Source organism: Neopsephotus bourkii, unplaced genomic scaffold, assembly GCF_033783945.1.
Source record: "Neopsephotus bourkii isolate Nb327-2 ecotype Australia unplaced genomic scaffold, CSIRO-AGI_Nbou_v1 NB_1016, whole genome shotgun sequence".
NCBI lineage: Eukaryota > Metazoa > Chordata > Aves > Psittaciformes > Psittacidae > Neopsephotus > Neopsephotus bourkii.
The window spans coordinates 2,375,073-2,402,665 of NW_026901505.1; the positions used below are offsets into that span (position 1 = coordinate 2,375,073).

General features: G+C 43.0%; 3 protein-coding genes across 6 annotated transcripts; all 3 read right to left on the bottom strand.

The window, feature by feature from the left end:
• Positions 1-334: 334 nt before the first annotated feature.
• On the bottom strand, positions 335-6,298 carry LOC133215944 (ovomucoid-like). Its single transcript, XM_061360321.1, has 9 exons — positions 6,218-6,298; positions 4,541-4,744; positions 4,046-4,068; positions 3,358-3,482; positions 3,050-3,095; positions 2,008-2,135; positions 1,831-1,876; positions 976-1,097; positions 335-510 (listed from the first exon to the last, which is right to left on the bottom strand). Exons 2-9 carry the CDS (start codon positions 4,596-4,598, stop codon positions 465-467), a joined length of 594 nt encoding a protein of 197 aa, XP_061216305.1. The 5' UTR covers positions 4,599-4,744; positions 6,218-6,298; the 3' UTR covers positions 335-464.
• A 3,597-nt stretch (positions 6,299-9,895) lies between these two features.
• Positions 9,896-13,126, bottom strand: LOC133215875 (ovomucoid-like). The gene is made up of 3 exons (XM_061360205.1): positions 11,963-13,126; positions 10,546-10,678; positions 9,896-10,088 (listed from the first exon to the last, which is right to left on the bottom strand). Exons 1-3 carry the CDS (start codon positions 12,015-12,017, stop codon positions 10,043-10,045), a joined length of 234 nt encoding a protein of 77 aa, XP_061216189.1. The 5' UTR covers positions 12,018-13,126; the 3' UTR covers positions 9,896-10,042.
• Positions 13,127-13,716: 590 nt separating this feature from the next.
• Positions 13,717-22,469, bottom strand: LOC133215873 (ovomucoid-like). 4 transcript variants are annotated; one of them, XM_061360199.1, is made up of 9 exons: positions 21,758-22,469; positions 19,079-19,205; positions 18,064-18,083; positions 17,122-17,258; positions 16,555-16,612; positions 16,141-16,280; positions 15,515-15,575; positions 14,367-14,476; positions 13,717-13,898 (listed from the first exon to the last, which is right to left on the bottom strand). In XM_061360199.1, the coding sequence occupies exons 1-9, from the start codon at positions 21,785-21,787 to the stop codon at positions 13,853-13,855; spliced, it is 729 nt and encodes a 242-aa protein (XP_061216183.1). In that variant the 5' UTR covers positions 21,788-22,469; the 3' UTR covers positions 13,717-13,852. The 4 variants fall into 4 exon arrangements, with proteins under 4 accessions (XP_061216183.1, XP_061216184.1, XP_061216182.1 ...); XM_061360200.1 differs by lacking the exon at positions 21,758-22,469 and having other exon boundaries at positions 19,079-19,267; XM_061360198.1 differs by lacking the exon at positions 21,758-22,469 and having other exon boundaries at positions 16,141-16,277; positions 19,079-19,148.
• Between the last annotated feature and the right edge of the window lie 5,124 nt (positions 22,470-27,593).

The following is a 27,593-nucleotide window of genomic DNA, read 5'->3' on the forward strand; positions in this document are numbered from 1 at the left end:
TGTGCCAGGGACCTTAAAAGAACCAGTTCCCCCAAGACTCAGTGCTGGTACAAAGACAAAACCATATTCACTCTATAAGACGTGGAAGCTGGGAAAGTGGCAGTAGTTTATAGCAGCTTGGTTTCTCTTCCGATGGTTTAGTATGGAGTGACGTACACGCATGACGGCTTGGGCTGGCGTGTGATGGGTGTTACGCTTTGCTCTTTATTGTGGTTTGTTTCACAACTACTCCTGACTGACAGATAAGTACCTGAAAGCCTGAAGACCATTACCCCTGCCCTGGAAAAAACAAACAGCAAACCACCAAACCAAAAACCAGTCTGTGGCAAAGAGAGTAGTTGCATTTAATTTATTGATCAATCAAAGCAGAGACCAATGAGCAACAGTCAAAGGAGCAGGGAAGATTGTGTGTGTTCTCAGGATTTGTAAGGGAAAAATCAGGCTGAAGAGCACAGCTCCAGTGCTCAGCATTCGCCACGGTACCTGAGGAACAGACCTTCCTGGCTCAATCTGAAGAGAAAGAGGGAGAACAAAATTACAGACGTGGATCTCAGCTTTATAGTCTAACTTTAGCCAAATAAGCCAATGCTCTCTGACTTATAAAGTACTTCACTTAATATTTCCTGATTCCCCAGGTTACATGCTTTCTCACATTAAAGAGATTTGGGGGAAAAAAAAACATAATTTCAGACACTTCTTACAGTTACAATTTAAATCACTTTGTCAGGGAGGGAGTCAGCAGTGCTATGAGCCTGCAAATGGGGATCTGGATTTAATTGCAAGGGAAGTAGAAGACTCACTCAGGCTTTAGATCTGCAGTGCCCGGGGGTGACAGAGGAGTGAGAGGAACATGGAGCAGGGATGGATTTACTGAGGGGCTAACGGGAGCTCCAGATCTTCCACACCAGCTGCTGCTGTTGTGTGTGTGCTCCAGCTCCTCTGGTTTCATGGCTATATGGTGAGCTCCATACTTACGAAACTGCATTGCAGAAATGGCACTGGTTTCCATAAGTTCTGCCATCAGAGCCACAAAGGGGGCTATATTCAGGGGTGCAGACGAGATTGTAGCCATTCTGTCCGCTGCAGTCAATCTCCTCCTAATAATGGAGCAACAATGGAACAAAACCAGGTTTTAAAGCTTTTGTTCCCTGTCTTTTCCTATATGAGTGCTTTATGTTTATTTAATGTTTATGGTATGGTAAAGCATGAAAGCAGTTTTCAGGTGCAGGGCTCTGTTGTTCTAGCAATTCTGCTAGCTCAGAGGCAGAGACCATGCTTGCATGGAGCATCCTGAAGCAGGCAGAAGTCAGGGGCCAAAGAATCTAATAAATACTACTATAAATAACACCATTCTGTGAAGTAGCGAGATAACCATGCTGCTGTTCCCAAGCTGGCCCTCTCACTGGCTGCTCTGGTTCAGCAGGCTAGCAGAAGCAAGTGTACAGAAAGTGGATGGTCACAAGCCACGCTGCAGAAAGCATTCCCACCTGAGAAATCACCACTACTAATAGTGCTGGCAGTACACAGCCCTCCTGCTCTCCTGCAGGAAGGATGAGACAGCACCTCTTGCTCATCCTGTTTCCTGGTAAATGTATGTGTCAGCACCCACTGACTGCTGTGTTCCCAGGTCAGAGAGGCAGCTGCATATCTGAGCCATGGATTTGATTCAAAGCCCTTTGACACCGGCATACTTCAACTCTTTTCCTCAAATCCTTTTTCCAGGCCAAATGCACAAGGCCAGCGTGGGCATTACTATTAATTAGTTAAGATTCAGTGAGTTTGTGTTGTAAAATGTATTGTAACAGCAGTGTGCAGATTCCTGCTCTTTACCCTGGCGCATTCTCCAAGATTGTTCAGGTCCATGTCCAGTCCGCTCCTTTGGGAAGAAAGTGAGTTGAGAATGAATGAGCACAGTGCAGCTGCTTCATGAGTCAAACTACTTTAAATACCAACATGAGCACCTACTGATCCCAGACCCCGCTCCCATGACCCAGGCCCTCCACTTACATCACAGCATTGCAGAAGTGGCACTTGTTTCTGTAGGTAATCCCGTTGGTGCCGCACATGGGCATGTACTCCATGGTGCATGGGTTCATACGACCCCTGATTGGTCTCAGGTAGCCACTACAGTCAAACTGAAACAGTCACAGAGCAACATTTTAATCTCTGCTCTCTTTTGCATTAATAACAGAGCAAAGTGTAAGAAGCATCTTCCCCTCTCCCCAGAGCTGCAAGGAGAGAGCAGCCCCAGAGTGGCTGGAGGAGTCGAAGGAGCCTAAACCATTGAAATCCTGCACATGGTTACAGCAGAAGCTGGAGGATCTGGTTTTTTCCTGTCTTGAAGTGGGCTGCATCCCTATCATCTTGTCTATTTTCACCGTGAATGCCACCATGAAGGATCTTTGCCTAAAATGCCTCCTACAGCAGCAACTTTTTGCTGCGAAATGTCAGTGCCACTTGAAAATGGAATTTACGCTCACCCCAGTGTTTCTGCAATTACTCTGAGTGTACCGAAATGGAAGTCGTTGTATTATGTTAAATTGCACAGCCGGAGTGGTTCTTTACTTTCTCTCTCTAAACTAAAAATAGAGATGCTTCTGCAACTCACAGTAGCTCCATACATTGATAAACAAAGTTTATGTTAAATGTTTTGACAGAGTTGTTTTTTTCTGTTACAAAATTACCATTTAATCAAATTCCAAACTTCCTCTGGGAATTTCTTGGCTTCAACAAGCCTCTAAGTCTACATCTGAAGAAAACTGGTTTGATAATGCTGAAGTGTTATTGAAAACAAAAGCTTCCATTCCGAAGTCTGGTTTTACAGAGAAGATAATGTTTGAAAACTCATTGAGTTTAACAGTTCATACAAAATGTAAAAGGACTTCTTGTAAATCTGAAATTCTTGTTTTTCATTCAACTTCTGACAGTTTGAAATTGTGTGGGTTTAATACAGAATTAATCTGGGGCAAGGTTTTTGTCTAGCTCTCTGCCATCATTTCACCCACCACTGCTTAGTGCACCAGGAGAAGGAGCTGATCTCAGACCATACCTTAACACATCTTCCATCATGCCTCTTGTCAATGGCTTGGTTACGGCTAGAGGGAGAGGGAGAGAGAGAGAAGGAAAGGAAGAATTATTCTGCTCATGCCATGCAGTCATCTCACTCACTAAATCTCTCCACTCATAAAGCCCCAGTAATTAATCAGATTCAGGAGCTCTGACACGGAAGATCACGGGCATTAAGGCAGACTGAAACTTATGAAAAATCTAGTCCACCCCCTGATTAGTCACAACCCCAAAGGCTTTTGTCTGCTCCTTGAATTGGCATTGTAGGTAACCAGGAGACCTTATACTCACAAGATTTCTCTGCAGAGGGAGCACTCATTGGGGTAGGTCACACCGTCAGTCCCGCAGATGGGGTTGTAATCACTGGGACAGTTAAACTCTGTTTCCTCAGAGAACGGGTACATGCCGCAGGAGGCCTGTCAAAGAGCACTTGTGATGTCTCCAAATGGAGAGAAGGGTGTGCTTATATGGATCCTGTTTTCTCTGTTTTAGGAGACTACTGTTGGTCTTTCCCCCCCCATCGTTCTTCCATGGTGAAAAAGAGAGGGAATAAAATCTAGCGTGTTTCTTACAGCATACAAAAGCACCTTTTTGCTATTAAGACTTAAAGTACTTTCTGCAAGAATTGCAGCCAAAATGATCATTCCCTGGGGAATCAAGACAGGGAAGATATTTAGGCAGTTATTCAATAGCTGTATAGATTTTCTGCTGGCACTCTGTGCTGTGCTGGCTCTTACTCTACATTATTAATCGCTGTCTTTTTTGTCACCAACATGGGAAGTTATCTTACTCTGACAAAGGTCATTTCTTATTTTGGGGAAAAGAGGTGGCATAATACTTAAGGGCACTTTTTTCTTCCTTTCTGTCTCACTCCCCTTTTTTGTTCTCTTTCAGCCTTTCCTGGGATACAGTAAAAGTATGAATTATTCATCTAGGCTTAGACATCAAGGCTAAATGACAAAGAAAACCTACTACTCACCAGTCGTTGAGCAGTAACAATATCTACAATAAAAACAGAGATTATAAAATATAAAAACTGCACAATGTCCTTGAATAAAATTCCCTTGGAATCATCAGTTTCCCAACAGAGTAACCAAATAGACATTCTCATTCCTGAGAAGTGATTGTTTGCCCAAGTTTTATTGATTCCAAATAAACAAGAAGTTATAAACTAAGATTAAAAAAAATCAATTATTTGTGAAACCAGAAGTTTTGACTCACTAAAGAAGAAATAGGATGTAAACTTTTCTATTTTTACAGCATTATTATCCCCACTAAGGCACATAAGCTTAAATCAGACAAATGCATCCTACCTATCTATAGTATTCATCAGCACAAGGATTAATTAATTAAGTTCATTAAAGGAGAATGTCTATCATCCCATCTCCAAAAGGCTGAACTCTCCTTTAGGATGTATATGTAAAGGCAAAGGCTCAGGAGGACTAGAGATACAAGCATAGCAAAACCAGCTTACCAGAAAGACAGCTGAGAAGCGCAAGCCCAAGAAGGGCGACACTTCTTGTTGTCTTCATAGCGGCGACAGTTGTATCGTCTGTTACTTGCAAATCTGTTGCTGTTGAGTTTGGTGGATGATTCTCAGCTTTCCCTCTCTGCACTATATATATACATCCCCTGGCCTCGTGAAGTCAGCCCAGAAAGTAATTATTTGCTCTGTAAACTAAGAAAAATATATCGATTACTGAGTTGAGGTTTAAAGAATACTTGTTTGTTAGAGATGCCCAGAAGAATTAAACAAAAGCTACACCAAGCTTGTTAACAAAGGCGCCCTGCTGTACAATGAGTGGTTTGTACTTTCCAAACAAGAGCACTGTCTCAATAGTAGATGCTGTGAAATTACATATGGAAGAAAAAAACCTCCATTTATTGAAAGCATTTGAAATTATGCCCACCATAGATGGTATTGGGGTTCCAGGATATTTGCATGCTACAGGAGAGCTGGGGAAACAGCAACATGGGACACTCTAAACTTTTAGTGACATAAATCTGGCCTTTGGCAAACATCAGCACACTTTACAGATACTGAGGCCTCAATGAATCTCTCCCTACTCTCTCCTGTAGTTTCCTGGTGCACTGGATTTCTCACCAACAGGACAACATTACCTATAACTTCAGAAGTTTAAAAGACATTTCTATGTAGGAGCAAGAGTTATTCATCCATTGGCTGTGGGCATTATTAAGAAATCATGAGACTAAGTAGCCTTAAATCTGGACTAGTGTAATGTTTTCCCTTAATGGCAAGCAAGTGGTATTCTGTACAGGTAAAATGGGCTTCTTAATACCAAAGACACTCAAGAAAAACTTGCAGCAGCTGCTAACAGGAGTGAGTCCTTAGGCTTTGTCCTCCCCCCTCTGTTACACGGCATAACATTTAGAGTCAGCTGAAAGCCATTATGACAGAAAACAGGTGAAGAATAATTTGCTAGGCACTGTTAAGTGGCTCAACTCTATCACAAGCATATGGAAAAACAAATAAGGAATATTGCATAAAATAATAGACTTTTGATTTAAGGCAGTCACGGAAGGAACTGTGGGACGGAACATGTTTGTGCTTTAAAAGAAGCCTGATTCATACACGTGGCTTAAAGGCAGCCTGAGTTTTAAATAGAAAATAAAATTGGTTTTCTTATTATCCTGAGAGATGTTCAAGACTTGGTGGGCAGATAAATCATAAAAATGTAACTGAAAGTGTAAGGGAACTGTAGTCACGGAATAAAGCTTGCGGGATTTGGCCTGTTTCTATCAATGAAATCATTTTCCTGAAAAATAAATGAATAATGCTATTTGGATTTCATTCACAAATACCACAAGTTGAAGGGTTCCTTTGAAAGCGGTTCCTGTTGTATTCTTAACATCCTGAGTAACTTGACTTTCAGATTCCTTGAACTGATTGTGAGCTTATTTGGAAGGGAAGCAGCAATCACAGAAGGATTAATATTAATTATTCTCCAGGGACAAGAATGACAAAGCCGGAAAACAAGGCTTCCTCAGAACTTGCACCAGCCACTGATAGAGATGGCATTTGCCAGCTCTGCAGCGGTTAGTGAGGCTACAGGAACATAGGCTGTCCCCTCCTGAGCCCTGCAGCCCAAGCCTCTCCCTATCCACCTCCACATCCGAAATCCCCAGTTACCAGAAATTGTTCTGCTTCTCCAGTTTGCCTCTCCTGCCTGGCTGAAATCATGCTGGTCCCTCAGGAGCTGTGAATGGCAAGGTACCTGTTAGCAAGCAGCTTTGTTCCTGTGTCTGACCAGCACCTACCGTTTGATAGATCCACTGGGGAGGTCTCCCTCTGATCTGTGTGCTGCTTCTGAGGGTCTAGGGAGCCAGCCAGGAGTGCTCCAAAAGCAGCTCTTTTCCTCCAGTAATCCCTGCCACTCCATAGGGCAGCAGGGAGAAAAAGAGAAACAAGTAAGAGTCCTGCTATAGGGTCTCTGAGGAAGAATAGGAGATAACTGACAGCAGACAGAGCAGTGAGAGCTGTTGTGCTGGCAGTGATGTAGGATTGCACAAGGAGCTCCATTAATAAGAAATAAAGGGAATGGGACAGCAGTAATTGTGTGGAAGCAGGTGGGTTGAAAACAGGCATTAGGAGCAATCTAAAACAGCTTGTTTCCATGCATTTGGAAGAGTGAGCTTCGGGAAATGTCAGACACATGTTGCAAATGGGAAAGGCAGAGTGGATGCACCTGGCAAAACCCCTCTGTGGTATCCAAGAGTATCTTTATGGTGGCCTCAGTAAAGTGACTTTGGCATAAGAATATTTTATCATTTCTACAGATATGTGCTCCACATAGAAGTTTAAATAAAACTCTTCTGCTATTTCAAGATCTTAGAGGGCAAACGTTCAGGAAGGCTATGGCCACGTGGATGCGATAAACATTGGTAGTCATATGATGGATCCTTTAGTATTAAGATAATTTTTCAGTAAGTCTGGAAAATCTACCCACTTTCTAATCCAGCATTGTTTCTTCCCATAGCAGTAATATTTTCCTGTGAATCTTTTCCTCTGGCTTTGAGACTCCCTATCTCAAGTGAGTCTGTAATCTACCAAGACCTAAAAAATTCTTCATTTATCCTGGTTTAGTTAAAAACTTATCACAGGCTTCATGTGGCTATAAAGAGAAATTATACTTTCTTTTTTTTTAATAAAAAAGGTGGATATGTGCATGCAAGACTACATGTTGTTATTCCAGAATTACCCTTGTCCTTGTTCGGGTATCCTGCTGTTACACACCACACTGTAATCAAGAATAAAGTGGTTTTATGCTCCAGTCTATGCTACTGTAGGGACAAATGTAAAACGCGTTTCTTTGCCATTGACTGGCAATGTGGCACACTGCAAGAGCTTCAAAACAGGTTGCTGTTCCCAGACCTCTGCACAGGGGGGCAGAACTGGATCTTCTATGACAACAGGAATTCAATTTACAGCAAGCAAAGCCCCTGCTCTAAGCCGCACTCATCTAATATTTCTCGTTGTAGTTCAGCTATCTGATTGCTGTCTGCATATCACCAGTCTCTTAAGCAGAGATGATATCACAGGCAAGGGTGTCTGGAATAATTTGACTATCTGGGAGCCACATACTAACAGCAAAATGCTGAGGATCTGGCCCTGCGCATCCCAAACACTCAGTAAATCTCAGCTCTGCCTCACTGCAATAGCTCTGACACAGACAGCCCCCAGAAACGATGTCTCCAAGTAATTTTCTTTTAAAACATCATTTTATTTTTCTCTGCATCGAGAAAGAACGTAGTAACAAACCGATTATCTTGAATGAAGCCTCAGAGAGAAACTGCATTAACTGAAAGGTCTAGACTGGCCTGAGGTATATTTTGGCCAGCAACAAGTAGAACAATACATTAAAACAGAAGCACTGATATAAAATAGAGCAGAACAAAATAACTACATGCAATGTGTTAATCAGATTGTGGGGTAATTTAATGGCATTTCCTAAATTCAAAAACATCAGATAATGACATAAAGTGCCGAGGTACTGCTTAAAGAATGGTACCATAAAATACCTCGGCAGGCAGACAATGTTTCCTGCCTTGCATTTCCTGGAGGGAGAGTTAGATTAGTAATGGTGAGAGGATTTTGTGTTGTTGTGGCAGGATTTTATTGAGCAGCAACAAAAAAATTATTTCCAAAGAGGTGGCCATAAAAGAGGACTGCCTTCCTCCCTGGGGCAGGGAGCTGGGGATGCGGCTGGGGTCCTGCTCTGCCTTCGGTTACTCCTGGGTAGTATACTGCATAACTCTGCATCTGGGTGGAGGCTTTGTTCCCATACATTTCTACTGACAGTTTCCCTTCAATTGCCTGGTGGACTTTCCCATTTAGTGGACATGGGAATGGACCCCTGGAAGATGCCCTCTGAGGACCACTGGGATCTTAAGTGTGATCAGGAGATCTGCCTGTCTTCATCATGGCTCCTGGGGCCATCCTCATCCTTTCTGCTGCTCTCCCGGAAAGAAAATAGGTGCTGGAGCTGGTGTTCTCACCACACACCTGACTCCTTCACTCAGATGAGTGGGGCAAGAAGGTGCATGAAGCCTCCGAGGCACACACCCCTGGCTCTACCTCCCAGAGCCTCGATTTGTCTTGGTCCTAAGAAATGGCATCCAACAATGAAATGCCTTCCCATACACAGACCTTCCTCTCACAGGAGGGACTTTCCAGCCCTGGGAAGGGACTTGGCACTAAATGGTTTTAGAGAGTCATGTCTTTTGGAAATAAATTGCCTCCCTTCAGACAGCTGCTCTCTGGGAAGTGACACATTGTCACTTAAGATCATTAACTATTTGACTGGGAGACTGCTGCTGTACAGCATCCCTCACTGGCAGCGCTTTGCTGTTAATTAATAATAAATTAACGCTATGACTCTGAGCCTTTCCTTTCATCAGCCAAGGTTTCTGGAGGCCGAAGAATCTCAACGGATCCTCTACAAACAAGGACAGTCGACGTAATTACCTACAAGCAGCAGCTAAGTGGTGGGTGAGGTGCAAAAATGGGCTGCAATAGCAATTGCTAGCAGTCCTCTGAACATCAGGTCTGTTAGGACTGACTGCCCACTAGTTTTCTGCAATCCCCCACAGTGATGAACACTGCAAACACGAACGTGGGCAGCCAGGTATCTGCCTGCCCAGAGAAAACATCTTGTCCCATTGCTTTGGGAAGCTGTGCGGATTGCAAAAGAGCTTCTCTCACCTAAAGGTGTTTTTCCAATCCTGCTTGCAAGAGGAACAGATGCAGCTGGGAAACTGCACTTCTCCACATTAGAAATTAGGGGTAACACCTGAAACTGAAACAGGGTTGAGCAGCTCCTGGTGACAGCAAGGTCTTCTGTGCTTGCATGGCTTTTGCAAAGCAGCCACAAAACACCTCCAGCTGCAACAATCTTGGGACTGCCTCTAACTACATGTATGTTCAGGCTTGCTTAGGGTCTCTTCATGCTCCCCAAGTCTGCCACACAGTAATGCAGGGGAGAGGCAGCAGGTATTTGACAGCAGCAGTTAGGGAAGCAGCCAGTTCTCCTAACCCAGAGAGTGTCTCTCCGAGATGCCCTTAGTGGAAGAAATCATTTGGACTATTGCACCAGGATGCATCTCCAGCCCTGGTTTTCTTTTGGAAAGCTGGATGACGGCAGATGCCCTCAAGATCTACCCACTGCCTTTGTGGTTTTGGCTATTTCTTTATAGAAACCTCTTCCCTGTAATTTGCCTGTTAATATCCGCACCCCGGGATTGTTGCAGTGATGTAATCATGCAACATCTTAGGTAAAAACAGAATGAGACATATTATTAAAGCAAAACATAAATGCTGATGGCTTTTTTATTAAGCAGAGGTTTTCAGGATTCAACAGGAGCTTTCAAGGTTCAGGACAAGGCTTTAGGGGAGCATCTGCCATGGGGAATGGCGCCAGGGAGGATTCCTCTTTATGAGCTGAAGCCTGTCGAGAAATTAACACTTTCGAAGAGATCTCAAGCGAAGAGTCCGACGGCTTCTCCTGCGGAGAAAGAAATCAGTACCTCAGAGACAGAACATCTGGGCTTTACTGTTTGCCTCTCCCTCTGGTGAAAGATATATCATACAGAGGCTTAAACAAAACAGAAAACTTCTGAATGCTATTCCAGCTATTTCCTTTTATTACTAACATTCAAAGACAAGTTGAAGACTTAACTTAAAGGAAGAACAAATAGTCTGCATGAAATAGACTTTGCTGAAAGAAAGTTCTTCAGCAAATTACCTAAGAGGGAAATGCAGAACTATACTAAATGGTACCTCTTCATACATGAAAGAGGAATTCTGGCAAATTCTCCCAACAAAAACTGACCCTTGCTTTTAAGAGAACAGATAAACCCAAAGTAAGAAAACTTCAGCTCTCCAAGCAGTCTCCAAGACTGATTAGTTAGTTTAAGCTAATTTGTTGTTTAGTTAGTGAAGAGACTTATATTCATACTTACAGGAATGCATTGCAGAATAAGCATTTATTGCCATATGTTACACCATCAGACCCACAGTGGGGGACGTATTCCATAGTGCAGACATTGCTGGGTACCACGTAGTTCCTGCAGTAGCCCTGTAGATAGGTACAATCTATGTTCACGAAAAAAGTTCTCAACAACAGACATGAAAGAAAGGTGACATTAAGAGACCACACACACACCCTGAGCTCCCCCCAGTACTGGCCAGAAGTAGATGCTGAGAAAAAGCCCAGAAACAGGGCTGGAGTACAGTGGTGCATTGCCTCCAGCAATGTGGAGCCTGTGTAACCATTGTAAATGCTGCTGCAGTAACTTAGACAATAACTCGGACATGAACTCAATACTGCACTACTTGTTCAAACTGCCATCAGGTGAAAATAGCAATTTCACCCCATAATATCTGTGGCAAATATTGCTCAGACAGCTGAATGGCTCAGGATTTTCAAATGCTTATCACATGTGATTAGTAAGGATTTAAACAGAAACTGCTTTAAGTAAAGAAATGATGGAAAATAGAAAGATCCATCCCTTACCTGCAGTGCACCAACATCTGTAAAAAAAAAAAAAAAAGAAAAAAAGAAGGAAATATGATACAAACGCAATTCATGGGTTCTGTTAGAATTAAAATCTGTGAATGCGTGCCCTGAATATGCTACTTTCAACTCACTGTTAGCAAATTACTTCTTAGACAAAAAGAATGTCGGGCAAAATGCAGTGGTTTATTATACGTTTGCAACATTGATTCTGTAGAATAATGTTTTTTAATGAGAGTTACAGCCAAAATGGAAAAAGGTGTACAAGATGAAAGAAGAGAAAAGCATTTTTCATGGCTCAAAGGATGGAGCAGGACATGCACTCAAAGCTCAGGAAGTTATTGAGGCTAACAGGGTCATAAAGATGGCAAGTACTTGGGGGTAGCATCTTATATGCATTGCCACAGTAGTTCTTAAATACAAGGAGTATTTAGTGAGATGTAACTTTTATGAAGCTTCTACAACTGTTCAGGCTCTCGGATTGCATCTCAGCTCAGGATGACTAGAAGAAACCTTCTCTCTCAGTCAGCAAAATAATTTGTGTTTCTGCAACATTTCAGAGGTTAAATACTGGATGTCTGAGTCTCTGGGTTACACCACGTACATGTCACTTCTTTCATTATGCATAAACTAGCGCTGAGAGTAGAGCTGTTCCCACAGTTGTTCTTACCCACTCAGTTCTGTTGCTAAAATATTACCCCATAAGTGATAGTCTTTGATGTCAAGTCTTTTCAACACTATCTTTCTAGGAGTAAATAAGTCCTTGTAGAATGAAGCTCTTTCCAGTCTGAGGATGTTTTTGTGGTTTTAAAGACAGCCAGCACTTACTCAAAAGCAGAGCAGGAGGCAGTAAAGCTACTCACCTGGGATGCAGCAAAGGGCTAGAGCAAACAGCAGCAACACGCCTGCTGTCTTCATGGTGGCTGAAGCGTCTGCGTGCAGCAGAGCCTGTGTTTTGCTCAGTAAACATCACCTTAATTCTGCCCTCAGGTGGTAACCACGCTATATGTACTCATGTATGCACATGAGTCTCTGCGCACTCGGATTTGGCTCATCCACCCTTATTCTGAAGTAACATTCCTGGTCGTTTGTCAGGGTGGCAGTCTCGACAGAGGTTAAGCTGTGCTGTAAGCCAGGAAGAATGCTCCTTCATCAACAGGAGTCACAGGAAGTTTAGATGTGTTTGATACACCCTCTGTGTTGTTATTTTAACTGAAATACATGACAAGTTCCTTCTGAAGGACCATAGAAAACTCCTGCAGGCAAAAAAGCAACTATACAAACCTCAGCAGCAGCTGCTGTCAGATTTCCTCTGTGTGCACCTATCAGCGCCTATTCATGTGTGGTGCTTTTTCAGGAGCAAAACATTGAATGAACATCTTCCAGAGTGGAAAGTCTCTACTTGTATTTTCATGCTTCATCCCAGTAAAGCATCATGAAGCTCTAGTGAAACCGGGAAAGCAATGAACTTGGAAGGCAAGCAAGAGGGTGTCCCAGACAATGAAGGGAGTCCTTGAACTGAACAAGAGATGAAGCAACTTTTATAGGCATATGCAAAGAATTTACAATTGTTATTTCCCCTAAAAACCATTATAATTGTGGGTTAGAGTTACCCTAATGTACTGATAGACCAGTGATGACAGAATGGTGTGAGACCCTAGCCTGGATTCTGGAAAACCTGAACCCAGTCTGGAAGTGGCTGCTTCATCCATCTGCCCATCTCAATAGAAATCCTTTGTTTTACCACCAAAGCATCGCTTTTTTGGATGACCTCATTCCATCAAGGAAAACAAGCGTCCTCCTCCCTTCGGCTCCCAGAAGAAATGCATGTGGGAGACACTACTTTTTAGAAGGAATATGCCCAATTTATTTATGTTTCTCTTGTGTGGATCGAACCCCCACCAATTCAATACCCGAACAGAGGACAAAAGCAAAATAAATTTCACGAACAATACGCCAATGACAGGTCACACTCTCACAAAACAGAAGGGTATTTTGTCCTTGGATTGTGAAACACTGCTGAGATACTCCTTGGGCTGGCAAAGAGTATGATGTTATTAAAGACTAGGAGAGGAGACAAGTAGGCAGGAGTAGGAACCGTCCTTAAAACACTTGAAGGTTGTTAAAGGAAATAAGTCTCTTGTAGGACCCAGAGACATAGGCAGTGTCTGAAAAAGACAGGCTTTGCTAACAGACTGCCCTTGCAGGGTGCTACACTTCAGGTGAGGGCTGTGTTCAGGAGGCCAGGGATCAGCTCTTGGTGCAGACACCACCACAGCCGGAGTGGGTTTTGCACAGGGATAGTGCACCAGCAATGCCTTAGGGGAGATCAGCTGGTGTCATCCCTTGAAAGCAGCATTTCAGCTCTTTACAACGTCGAACGTCTGAAAGGGCCTGAACACTAATGTAGGCTGACTATCGTTGATGTGAAAAGTCACACAGCTCCGAGGTTTGTGCATCTGTATTTAATTTTGTGCTTTTTATGAGAGGGAAGGGAGCAAAATGCAGTTTTTGTTATATCCCAGAGCTATCAGCACATAACCTATTCAGCCTGGCATCATCATTCAACAAGCCAGAAGAAAATGTTTCATGAAACACATGAAACAAGACAAAGAAATGTTGCTGATTTAGTTTATTGAGAAAGAAAATCAGGAGTGAGCTGAGGTCCCCAGGGGGCAAGATGAACTGAGGTGAGATTTTTAGTTGGGATTTGCCAGCGGGGATCCTGTGGTGAATTCTCTCAGCACTGATACTCAGCATTTTCCAAAATGGCTTAAAGTGAGAGTCCCATTGCTGTCCCTGGAAGCAAGGAGAGGAAAAAATGGATTAGACAGAGTCCTGTCTGCTATAATCTCTCCGTTTCCTTGGCTCCTAGAGAAGGCAGATAGGATCCTGCCCCAAAGACAAAGAACTTGCAGACTCAAGTCCCATTAACTAAGAGATGAGTGAGATGATTTAACCCGTTCTTAAGACTGAAAATATTTTTTGGGAAACTATGATGAAACTCCAAATTTCATTTCTTTGCAACATGCAAGAAAAATCCCATGAAGATTAATGGTGTTCAAACAATCCACACTAACAAATCAGACACAGCTCTTTGTATGCTCCAGTAGAAACAAAAATGAATGGTTGGCATGATGGATGGTGTTCTCTCCTGCCCCGTGTTCCTACTCAACACTGGTCAGCAAACAAGAAAGTGGCAACAGTGCAAACTTGCACTTATAGAAGGCAACTGGTAACAGGAATGTGGTCCGTGTTTGTACATACATGACTGCATTGCAGAAGCTACACGTGTTGCTGTATGTTTTGCTGTCGGATCCACAGACAGGCGAGTAGACAAGTGCGCAGGCAGGTTTAGGGTAGTCACTGCAGTCAACCTGGAAAAGAAAAAGTCTGATATGAAGGATTATGATGGAGCCACCAGCAGAAGGGCTTGAACCCCTCAGTACAGCTGCAGTGCTAATGATAAGAATCTAACTGAAAGTAATTAACTTCCTTGCACAGTCTCATATAAACAGAGGTGTCAGTTCCTCCTATGCCAGAGAATTTTATAATATAAAAATAGATCATAATTTCCTGTTTGAAGAGATGTGTACGATACCCTGGCCATAGCATTTCCAAGCAGCAGCAATTCACTCTGCGAATGTGCCATGCTCATAATCACATTGTACTGTGTTCCCAACCAGGCCAGGAAATTAAATGGAAAAACCCTGCTGTCTGGAGAACTGTAAGTGCTGATGTGCTGATTCCTGTGTAAGGGCCCAGTATCACTCCTGTATTCTTAAAACTGGAAGATCAACATTTAGCTAGGTACGGTGAGAGAGGGATTTTGTTTCCTATGCAATGAGTGCTACAGTTGCTGAGTATTGTAATGCAAAAATGCATATGGGTCCTGGAAGAGGCTGAGGACATTAATGGAGAAGAAATCTATCAGTGCTTATTGACTACATGGAAACTGAAGCTAGCTGAGGTCCATCACCCAAAAAATAGCTGGAGGTTGGAAGAGGAGAAGTCCTATACATCATACATACTCACTCTACCCTTACTCTCTCCTACACAGTCCTAACAACCCCTGCTAAGAGTGGGTTCTGCATCAAGCCATCATGGGCATGCTGTACCATTGTTCTGACCCCAAAAGGCATTATCTGTTCTTCTCAGTTCTGCCCTGATGAATTATTTCTGCTACTACTCTTTTACTCATCCTTTTCTGTGCAGTTACCCTCTTCCTTTCCTGTCATTAGTGTGGATAATTTGTATTATGTGTGGAAAAAGCAAAATCTTCCCTGTGCTAAAGCACAGTAGCAGCTACACTTCTGTGGGATGCTACTGGTCTCGGGGCTGCTGCAGACATTGACAGTGCTTAACCTGACATCAGCAGGACTGAAACATGGTCCCTCATCACAGAGTTCACTTACTGTAGTGTCTTCCTTCTTACATTCACCGTCATTCTTCTTGTCAACAGTGGTTCCAGCCTCTCTGGGAAAGGAAGAGACCCACATTAGGGAGCTCTGTGAGAAACCTGCTCTTCTGAAAAGCATGTCTCAGGATTGCTAATCAGCCTCAGGTATAACAGACAGAATACAAGAGACATTTGAATTAGGTTGTGTCCACATGACTCTAGATTCCAGTGCAGGTGGTGTCACAGCCTGCCAGAGTGCTGGTTTATAGCATGATGTGAAGGGATAGGGAGCATCCAGGGTATTAGGGTGAATGACAAGGTAGGCTGTGTGACAATGTACATGCACCTTAGGCCAGTTGCAAGGCAGTATCTGCCACATAGACCCTTTTAACTTCGTAAAGAGAAGCATTCTGTCCTGCGTTAGATCTCCACCCAGCCCTGTACTCTCTCTAGATCAAAGGCAGTTTTCTTTCTATTCACAAAGGAAAACAAGGTCTGGTTACCAGGGAAAAAGGAGGGTCAAAGTCCAAGCACCTTAGAATAAAGACCTTGGTGGAAGTCCTGATATTCAGAAAAGCAGTTGCCAGGAGCGCTAAGCGCTTGCTGTCCCTCATAGGATAGCTCTGCATATGCAGTACTCACAGATTATGGGCACACAGCAGGCACTCGTTGTCATAGGTGACCCCATCAGTACCACAGATGGGGCTGACATCTTTGTTGCAGAGCAACACCACTTTACCTTCTTCATCTGTTGTGTTGGGATACCGACTGCAGTCCACCTGCTGAAGGAACACACAACAAAGCACTGGTGAAGGCTTACTTATAAGAAGCAAGTAGATCTGGTGAGTGTGTCTGGCCACCTAGGATACAACCACAGCAGGAAAAATTGTTTTCTCTGTGTCACTATGATGGCAATTCACTTGAAGATGACCAATGCAAGATTTTGATATCTCATATGTCCTCTTATTTAGTGTTTGAATTCTTTCTTGGGGGAGTCAAGCAGCTCTGGCCACTGAGAAGCAACATGCCTCTTAGTTTCCCCTTGGTTTCACTTACAGGGACAGGTTCCTTGCATTTTCCATCATGATCTTTGCCAACATTGGTTCCATTTTCTCTGGAAAGGGAAAAACAAATATTAGGAAGTTCAAAAAGGAGCCTTGCTATGTCCTAGGTTCTGGAAATACGTAGCCAATACAAGGGAAAGCTGACTCTTTGTCAGTCAGGCTCATATATAGCTATTTTTTGAAGAAGTAGTGCCATCCTCCCTAACCAGCTAGCACTGAGTGGCTGTCAGGGACATAAAGATGCCAAGAGCTCTGGGACCATTTGGAGCAGATCAGAGCAGGGCATCTCTCCATCCTTTTGCTCTGCTTTGCTGCGATGAGATATGCCCTAGGGGCTATCATCTGGCTGATCCTTGAGCTGGAGAAGAAAAATAAGAATGAATTACACCAGCAAGAGAGAGACACAGTGACTAAGGCAATGTCTAGGAGATGGAGTGCCATGCAGTGATATCCAAGCTCATTTTGAAGGAATTGGCATTAGTGACATATGTCAGATCACTGTTTGTCAAAAAGTGGTGCATTCAGAAGTCCTAAGAATTGCTGCCTATGCAGTACATACATGTTGTAGGCACAGAGCAGGCACTCGTTACTGTAGGTGACTCCATCGGTACCGCAGATGGGGCTGAGGATCTTGGCACAGACCAACACCTCTTTGCCTTCCTCATTTGTAGTGTTGGGGTATGTACTGCAGTCCACCTGCCAAAGGAATGTACAGCAACAGGGTGGAGAAGACATTTTACATTCACCACTCTCATTTGGCACAAGACAGTGACCAGGTACAACCTGCAGTGGGTTTTTCACTGCCACTGCACATACTTGTGCTGGTGGGTCAATATGGTCACAGGCAAATCCTTCCTGCAGAGACCTCCCCACACAGCAGGAAAGGAGGAGGAGGAGAGGGCTACGACCATATAGCTCCTCAGATAGGGTAAATCAGTGGTGGTCTCTCATGCTTACCTGGCATTCTTTTATAAAGGCTATCTGTTGCTCTCTCATTTTTATATTCTTGTGGCACCCCCAGTGCACCTCTGTTATTACTCTTTCATTATCAAAACACTGATTATGTTTTTTATTCAGAGAAGTAAAGCTAATGACATGGTGCATGGAATCTGAAGTACCTTGGTAGTATTTTATTCTTCCAGCAGGCTGCTTTCAGGTAGTTTCTCATACCACAGCTTATTCCTGTCCTTTTAAAGCCAGTCATATATGACCCAACTTACAGCTTAAACAAGTTTAAAGTTGGTGAAAAATGAATTAATAAAAATTTTATGTTACTACTGCTACTACACTATTAACATACAGCACAGATGTAGAGCCAAGGACAGTATAATTTAATGTTTTATACTTTGGAATCTGATTACAATGACACTGATTTCACGCTAACTGAAAAAGCGTAACTGAAATAAGCATCTGCAGTCCTGAGGATTTTCCTATTCCTTCAGTTAAGTCTTTACCAAGCCACATACCTGAGAAAAGTGACAGAAAGAAATCTTCCACTCACCTCAACCCCAAAGGCAGCGTCTGGAAAAGAAGAGACAGGCAGAAAGTGTGAAACAAAGCCAGTATGATAAGACCTCAGTTAAAGCTGGAATTCTAGATGTAAAATTCCTGTATGCAAGACCAAACTGATTTCCACTGATTGGTTTCCTGAACTAAATAAACTATATATGATTTTTTTCTTCTCTGTGTTGATAAGTATAATAACATTGCTTATTGCTGGCTGTGGTGAAACACGTTTTAGAACAGCTTTGTTCTTTTGTACTTTAAGATAAGTAGACGTATTAATTGAAAGTAGAATAACTTTTCCTTCCTTATCTTTCTACACACCCATTTTGACCCTAAAGAGCTACTGTTAGATATCTGAAAAGAAACTTGAATCAATACAGATAAACGTAAATGCAAATAGTCACCTACAGGATAAGCAAATACATACAGCATCTGTTGTCAAGCTTATGCATTTTAAAGAAGCTGAGTGTGAAAAAAAAATTGTCTTTGACTTTATAATTTCATCAGATGGAAATATGCAATGATAACATCAGACCCTGGCTTGTTTTCATCCCTTGTTTCTCCATTAACAGAAAAAGTATTGCACAAAAGTTGCCAGACTCCTGTAAAGAACTTGCTTGTGCCACGGCAATATTTTTGTGATCGGTTACTGAAGGTCTGACTACCTTGTTACAGCCCTGTTTCAAGCATTTATCCACTTTCTGTAATTGTAGAACAAGTGTAAGCAGTGTAGCAGTGTTCAAACAACAGTGTAAAAAGCATAAAAGCACTAGTTACCAGCACAGAACTCCATTTGCAGTTATTTATATTTATGACAGACAAGCAGCTACAACAGTGATCCATTTAAGCCTGTCCTGAAATCTGCTCCTGCATCTTATGCGATGCCAAAGCACCAGGGCATCCTAGCTCTTTGTAGGAGAAGATTTTCTCTTCTTGAAGCCACTCTCTTATCTTTTTCGAGACAGCCAGAACTCAGATGTGAAGTCTCTGTGGTGCCAAGAGTTACTCACCTGGGAAACAGCAAAGCACAAAGGAGAGGAGCACAAAAACACCTGCTGTGGTCATGTTGGAAGTATGTCTTGAGTCTGCAGGCTGCCTACTCCTGCTCTGATCATGAGATGGCCTCTCAAAGGCTGACTGCAAATATATACAAATGTGGTGTCTAAACTGTTCAACTGTAACATAAAACAACCTGCAGGATCTGTCACCAGCACAATGAGGCTGGTAATATTTATTGAGGTCTTGACTTTCAGGTAATGGTCAGTATCTGCTACACAATTGATTTTGGCTGGACATCTGGTTAATAGCTTGAGACAATTATCACACGTCCTCAGTGATCAAAACCAAACAAACAGCCTTTTAGACAAAAGAAACCTCTTTAGGATTCAAGTAGAAATGTAAGAAGCACAAAATACTGTGGGGAGTAAACAGCAGGTCCTTCATGTGTCTCTGCAGAACGTCTCCCATCAGAGAGCAGCTCATGCAGAGCACGCAGTACTATCCTGATGCAGATCAGGCTAAGACTCTCTGCTTGCTTTCTTTTGCTTTGGGTGGGGTTCTTTTTTTTTTTGCATTCCCAGATATTCTCCTCTAGGTATGAACATGCATCAGGTGTGGCTTTGCCATCAGCAGAACTGGTTAAGCTTTGCCAGGTGAGTCCAGCAGGACTGTGTCTAACCTGTGCAGCTAACGGTATGTAGCACTAGTTTGATAAGTAAAAGGGTTTCTTGACAGTTTCACTTCAGTAGACTTGAAAGCAGATTATATTCTGTCAAATGACACCAAAAATGTCACTTGGACCTTAGCATGAGGGAGCACTTATTTACAGACCTAGCCACAGTTAAACACACCGACCCATTCAAAGTGTTCCGCCAAGTCATCTTGAGAACAAAACACACTGAAGGTTTGGGAGCCTATTTACATAGCACCAGCTATGTTTGCAAGTACAGTAGGTCCTTTCCCCTACAGATATTTTAGAAAACTGTACTTAAAACATAGATCCTGTCCCAATTTTCCTGTCCGTCTCACACCTCCAGCCTTGATGCGATCTCCAAGTGTCCCCTTTCGAAGAGGAGGTCTGGGCCTCTGCAGCTTTAGTAGGAGTAATTTTGCAGAAGTGGGTTCTGCCTTTAACCTAAGTTTCTCACCATGATCCCTTTCACAGGTCTGAAATGGCAAGAAAACCCAGGGTTTTCTGCCATGGGAGCTGAGCACTGTGCTTAGGATAGACTTCAGCATTATTGGAGATGCAGAGCAAAAGATCTTTTACAGATGCTCCCTTGAACCAACAAGGCACCACCCATTAATCGAATGAAATTCAGTTGAAACCATTGAAAATTAGCCCAAGAAATCTTGTTGGTGTCTGATATATCACTGTGGTCTACAGGATATGCTTTGATCCTTTAAAGTATATATTGTATGTATTGTATTCATGCATTGTATGCATGGAATCATCTATCCTGGGCAATGGTGAACTATGAAAGCAGCAGCATGGCTGTATGGATAGATAGGTTACATTTTTACCTGGAAGAGATGGGTTTCTTCACAGGGAGAAGCATTAAAATAATTATGCTGCTGGATTTATTTCTATAAATTACAGAGAGCATGCATGAGTATTTTTAGACGGATTGAGCACATCTTCAAGATATATTGCCCTAATGTGCCTTGTGGATGGCGTCTCTGGAAGCCAAGTACTTTCTCTGAGCGTGCACAGAATCACGCTGAGGCTGCTGTCAGACGCCATGCCTGTTGCCTTATCAGTTCTCTGATGAAGAGACATACAGTCTCTGCACAGTTGGAGGAAGGTACATCATTCTGGGTCAAACATGAACTTTGGTACTACCTTCTCCAATCATCCTCACCAGCCCTGACCTGACAGCTTTGGGCAGGTTGTCTCCTGCCCGGTGCCCACAGTGCTGCTGCTCCCTGCCCCAGATGGTGCGGTCCTCTAGGCAAGGTGGAGCTCTCCTCTGGTGGGTGGAGAGCACCTTCCTGACAAAGGCTGGTGTGTGTGGCCTGTATACCCCAGAATACAATTTTCCACTGCAAATGCCAGGTTCAGCACTGGGTCTGGCACTTGCTCCAAGCAACCCAGATTCATTTCAATCACCACAGCACTCATCTGATGTTCAGCAGACCCATTCCTTCACTATCTCACCTATAGATGTTCTAGGGAGACTCAGGTCTGTGACAGTTAAGTCACCAGTCTCCTCTGAGCCGCTCAGGTGCCCCTTCAGGCAAGCCACAAAAACAACAGGCAGAAGTCACCGGGTTACAGTCCCAGCCAGCCAACATCCACAGCTCTAGTTTATCCTGCCTCTGACAAGGGCATGGAAAAATCCCACAGCTGGCTCAGCTCATGCTGTGGGACAGGTTGCTCAGCTCCTAGCTACTCTTGGAAGAACAGTTAAAAAGAGGATTTGGTCTGCAATCCTGCCACTGATCTTGTGCTGTAATCCACTTCATTACAGTCTTCTAATCCTCAAATTCAGATGTAGCATATGGCTGATGGCCACTTTGCTAATGGAAAATCCTCATCTATGCAGAAGCCAGCACAAGGGCAGAGGTCTGCTAGCAAGCAAAGGCAGTACCACATCTTTGAGTACAATATGTTAGTGCCTCAGGGCACCAGGGGGTCTGCTGGCAGACACCAGGGCAGGATTTTGCCATTATACAAGATCCTTTCTCACACAAAGACTTCCTTGGTTTATATTTTCCATTGAAGTTTTTGCCAGTTATCGATTTCATATTCTCTGGAAGAATCAAAACCAATGTGGGAAATTTTCTTAGGCGATATGTCACTTCTCAGTGTTAGTAATACCCTGATAAATGAATGACAAATTACTCAATACATTTTTCCAAACATTCCTGGGTTTTGTCATGTTATTTAATTAACAAATAGCTGTTGTAAAATTGGGAAATAATAATAATTAGTAGTAGCCGTTTCACGAAATTGCCTCTAATCACTCCAAAATGCCTGCTAAATACAACACAGATTGCAGTTTCCATCTTTGTCTTTCTCTTGGCCACAGTATGGTCAATAACTGCTTGCACTGAACCATGTGCCCAGAGAAACCGATACAGAACAAATGGAAGATCTGCCTCTCATCTAGTGCCCAAAGGTATTGTTTGAACTAAGCAATAAAGCAAAGTCACTGATATGATTAAAACATATCAACATGGAAATGTATCCAGGTGTTTATGAGCTTATTAAATAGAGCTTGATTCAGGTAATGCTGGTGAATATTTTTCTGAACTAATAAGGCCATGTGCGGAACTTTGTACCTTGTAGGTGAAGGCTAACATAGTGTCACATTACTTATGCAATGAATTAAATGTACTTGGCCCCACTGCAAGGACAGATGTTGACACGTAGGAACGAGTCCAGCTGGGGCCACCAGGCTGGTCAGGGACTTTAGCACAGGGCATTTGGGTAAGCTGAAGGAGCTGGAGAAGAGATGGCTGTGGGGGATCACTGCTATCTGAGGCTCCCTGATGGGGTTCTAGAGAAGACAGAGCCAATCTATTCAGAGCTGCACAGCAAAAGGATTACGTTCAGACAAATATGAGGAGTTATTCTTTGCCATGAGGTTGATCAAGTGGTGGCACAGGACTCAGAGGAGGCCATGCATGTTCTTCCTAGGTGATGCTAAAAACCCAGCTAAATAAGGAAAGTCTTGAGGACCCTGGGGTGACTTGGACTTTGGCCTTGTTTTAGACCTCTAGAGAGCTCTTCCAACTTAAGTTATTTTATGTATATGGTACTTATATAATACTCTCTTTTATGGATAGATTATATTAATGATCATAATATTTCTCCATGATCCAGGAGAGCAGCTCCAAAGTTTTCCTACCACTTAAAGGGTCACAGATAAGAGCTCCCAGACACTTTCACAGGATGACCAGTAACATGTACAACAAAAAGAGTAGATTGTAATTATCATTAAAACACCAAACACACTATTCAAATATGAGAATGTTATTAGCTTTCTATGGTTTCAAGTCTCTCCATTTCTGCAACAGCCCAGGCCCCCTGCCATCACAAAGCTTCCTCAGAAGGGCATCAGCATTTGAATCACTGAAGATCAGCTGCCAAAATAGCAGCCACTTCACTGCTGTGCTGTAGAATCAGCTCTGAGCACATACCTTCAATTCTCACCACACCAGCTCATGCTGTGCTTCAGCCCTGGGTAGTTTCTGGATGATAAGGATGTCAGGTCAGGTCTCAATTGCACAGGGCAAGTTACTCACGTGAAAGCAGGAAAACACTAAAATGAGCAGCAGAAAAAGGAGGCACTAAAGAGCAAAACATTTGGCTGGACTGTGGCCCAGCCTGTTGCTCTTCGAAGTGAACATACTGCAGGGAAGGTGTTTTGGAGGTAATGCAGGAGACGTTATTCTGCAGCTGGTCAGAAGAAGATGAAATCATTGGTTTCTTCAGTTTTCCTGACACTCCAGTGATCTCAGCTGTGCCTCAGTGAGTGCTCGTTTTGTCTTTGCCACAGCCCAAGCAGAAACAATGAGGAGGTGGCTGTGGGAAGTCACAGTCAGCCTGGGATTGACACCATTCATGGCTGCCTGGCAGGAGAAAGTTAATCTGGCAACTTCATTGCTAAGGCTGGGAAGGGCTCCTTCAGTAGCTGGGGTCAGGAGAAAAATCTTCTGAAGGCAGGAAAAAAAAAAAATAAAAGGTCAATAAATTCTTATCTGCAAGGAGACATTATTTATAACTCAATGAACAGTTAAAATAGAATGAATAAGCATTTCTGCCATGAAAGCAAATTACTTTGAGGTTATATAAACCAGGGGAATAGTTGAACACGTCTCTAAAGGACAGCAGATGAGGCATTTTCAAGCTACCAGACATCTAGCAGCACGCACATCATCAGAATAGCACACGACAGGGGGATCGTGGCTGTGTCTTTTGGATTCCAGACAGCTACACAAGCCACCAAACAGTGTCATTGCCATGAGAAGCTTACAGGCAGAAGATATTTTAATTGACTAACTATCAGGGCTGGAAAAAGTAATTCAGTATAGTTGGGATGAGCAATTGCTGCATGCCACTGAGCAGCAAAGAGGAACATGAAGGCTTCAAGGAAGATCACTTGATCCCTGGACAGCTGCAATCAAGAGCTTGTTTACAGAGGGATGAGCATCCCAGATGCAACTGCAGTACGAATGCTGTGCTAAGGCTGGCTGGGGAGACAGGTTATAGTCTCCTATTAAGCACAGGAATCACCTCTTCACAGCGAGCTGCCAAGCCTCATTAATTTATCATAGGAACATGCCTTCAGTGCTCACTCCCCTCAGTTCTGTTTCCCAAGATTGACAGACATGTCTAAAGACCACAAAGTGTTCTTGACAAGAGGGTAATTAACCTTTGATGTTTACATCTCCCTCCTCTTGGTAAGTAAAACACCAAGTCTGTTCATTCTGAGGAGGTCTGGCTGTAAACAAGTCATAGTTTCCTTTTATGCTCTCTATCAGAGGTCAGGAGGACTAGAATAGCAATTTTTCTGAGCTCTATTTGGAACAGTAAGTAACCGAGGAAGAATTTCCTTGAGTAAATGTCCAAAGCCTTGGACTCAGGGCTTTTGTACCCTTTTCACAGCCCCAGGTCTTTGAATAAGATCCCCATGAGCCTGTAGCTCCTCAACAGTTTGGAACCTTCTTCATGCAAGCTCAGGACAGGGTGAGCTGAGGCTCTGTCCAACTTGAGGGAGCTAAAGGAGAAGAAATCTATACACAGCTAATGACATGTATGAGAGAGAAATTATTCTGAAGTGGTTCTTAAGTTAGATAAACATTCCAAGAGTGTGTTCCCCTGAACAAACCTCATATGGGAGGGAGCAACAGGGACAGCAAAGCTGTTCTGGAGGTGCTAATCCACTGCTCCTACAGTAACCTGGAGGCATCACTGCCTATTAACTGCCCCAAGAAACACCAATGGATTGCATCCCCAGGCAAAGTTTTCTCTCCATGTGAAACCAAGGGACAAGGCAATGAAGAAAAGGAGCAAGTAGAGCATCAAACAAAAACATGTTCCCAGATCTCATCAACCAACAAACTAGCAAAAATTCATACAAGAAACAATGTTCAGAAAAGACAAATGAAGGTGGTTGCTTTCATTTATGGGGAGAAAACACCAAGAACAACTGTGGGATTTGGGAGGAATGGTGGTTTGCTTTTGAAGACAGATCTTGCAAATAAAGCAGCAAGAAGGGATTTTGTTTCTGAGGGATAGGTGTGCAATAGGCTAAGAATGAAAATCCACTGCTCTCCCCTATGGGAAAGGGAGAAGAGGGTGAGAGACAGAATGCATAATGGTGCTGTAACTTGCAAGCTTGGCTGGAATAGGAGGTATTGGATGGAAAGTGTTTCTACAGCTGAAGGACTATTAGCATCATAACCACTGAGCATTTTTTCCTTCATTATTAACATCAAAATAAAGGGCAACAGTTTCACTTATTTTGCAGAGTTGAGCTTTAATGAGACCACTGGCTGATTCTTCGCAGCTGGACATGGGTGAAGCAGAGTTGGTTCTGACAGAAAACAGCATGCTGCCAAATTACAGGATTTTACTATTTCACAGAAATTGAGGTAAATAGCAGGACTTCTACCACCTCTAAACTATTACACTAGCAAAGTAATGCAGTTATTTACTTAATACATGATCATATGGCTCCTACGTTCCCTGGCTTGTGCACCATGCCCCATTTGCAACCTGACAAAAATTCTTATCTCAGCAGAGCAGAACACACTAATACCTGCAAATGTTTTGTGTGTCTCCTTTTCTGGTCTTGAAACAGGTTATGCTGCACTGTCCTGATGCTGTCAGTGAAGGCTGCTTGTGCATGCTTGCATAGCAAAGAAATATTTCTCCTACTTGACTCATATTTTGCATCTTTTTGCCATCCTTCTCTTCATACATTGGAGTGCAGCCTGTGGAGAATGGCATTATTAGAAAGCTAGCGTTAAATCCCTGCCAAAGAAAATGTCAACAGAAGGTATATGCATCACTTGCGTCCAATCGTATGCTGCCTGCTCAGCATCCGACTAACATTATTTGGGATGATGCCACAGAGAGCAATGGGAGATCAGGCTGCTTCTTAGTTTGCCTGCCTTCTTAGTCACTGGAATGACTGCTGTTCCTGAGGCTCTGGGTGTGCCATGTTCCCTGAAGAAGGAAAAGTCTGATATTAGAGACAGTATGACCATTTTCCCAAAGGGGGATGGGTGCTGGGAACGTAAATAAAACTCCCAAATAATGCAAGGGAAGGAGAGTTCATCTGAGTTAACCACCAGCAATGAAGTGGTTATACTGTCTCTGGCTATTATAGTCCTACCAGTCAACAAACCTGTGCCATCTGAATATACTGCATCATTTGGATTTCCACTCCAGCTATTTTCTTTGACTGTTTTCTCCAGTAAATCTTCATGATTTTCCTCCAAGCAAACAGCGAGTGAAAAGGGAAAAAAAGAGGATAAATTGGAAAAGGACAGGGAGAGGCCAGGGGCTAGGGGACTGTCACTCGGAAAGCACGTTCTTTCCATCAGACTGACACATTATGGGCACAGATCCCACATTCACTGGTGTAAGTGAGACCATCTGTGCCACAGATCTGCTCCAGCGCCTGGCCAGGGGGCCCAAACTGGCCATCCTCAGCAGTGCCTCCAGGGCTGTGCTTTAAAGGGAGCAGAGTAGAATAGCTTAAAGCAATACATTTTCAAACGTTCCTCATTATTCAGGGGGCTTGAATGAAATTCAGGTTTCACTTCTATGAAAGACAAATACGCAGGAAGCATCACGCTATGCAAATGCTCTTTGTTTGCAAATTCACAGTATGTTTAAACTTACGGGGCTGCACCTCAGCTGGTGAGAATCTGGAAAACCTTCGTAAGCAGAGTGGATGTCTGCCAGCTGGAAACAGGCTCCTTTCCACGGCTGCTGTCTGCTTTTCCCGTATCTGCTCATTGATCAGCAGAGAGCACACAACTGGAGACCAGAGCACGGCAAAGAATCAAATAAAATTGTATCAAACATTAAATTACAGCAAGAGAATGAACATTTCTGAGTGTGACTGTATTGATGGATGAAACAAGTGGATACCAGGATTATATTTCTTTAAATAGAGAGGTCTGAGGAAATCTTTCCAATTCCCAGAGTATTTTCTTTGCTGTCAGACAGTTAAATAAACCTGTGCAACTGACACAATGAGTTTGTATAATTATTTCTGTATTTCTTTTGTTTTGAGGAACATGGAGTTATAAAAGTGGTAAAAACCACCCCATTTAGATATTATTCTGAAAAAAAGAACATTAAAATATCAGTGGGATGAGCCTTGTCACTCTCAAGCACCACTCAAGAGACTGACAGAGTATCCAGGCCCATCTGCATGCCTCTCTAGAAAAAGCAGCATATAAAAAAAAAGCTAAAACAAGGTAAATCAGCAGACATAGTTTTGAAAGGCATAGAATTTTTGCTCAAGTGTTTGACTGAAGTTTAGGTACAGACACTATCAA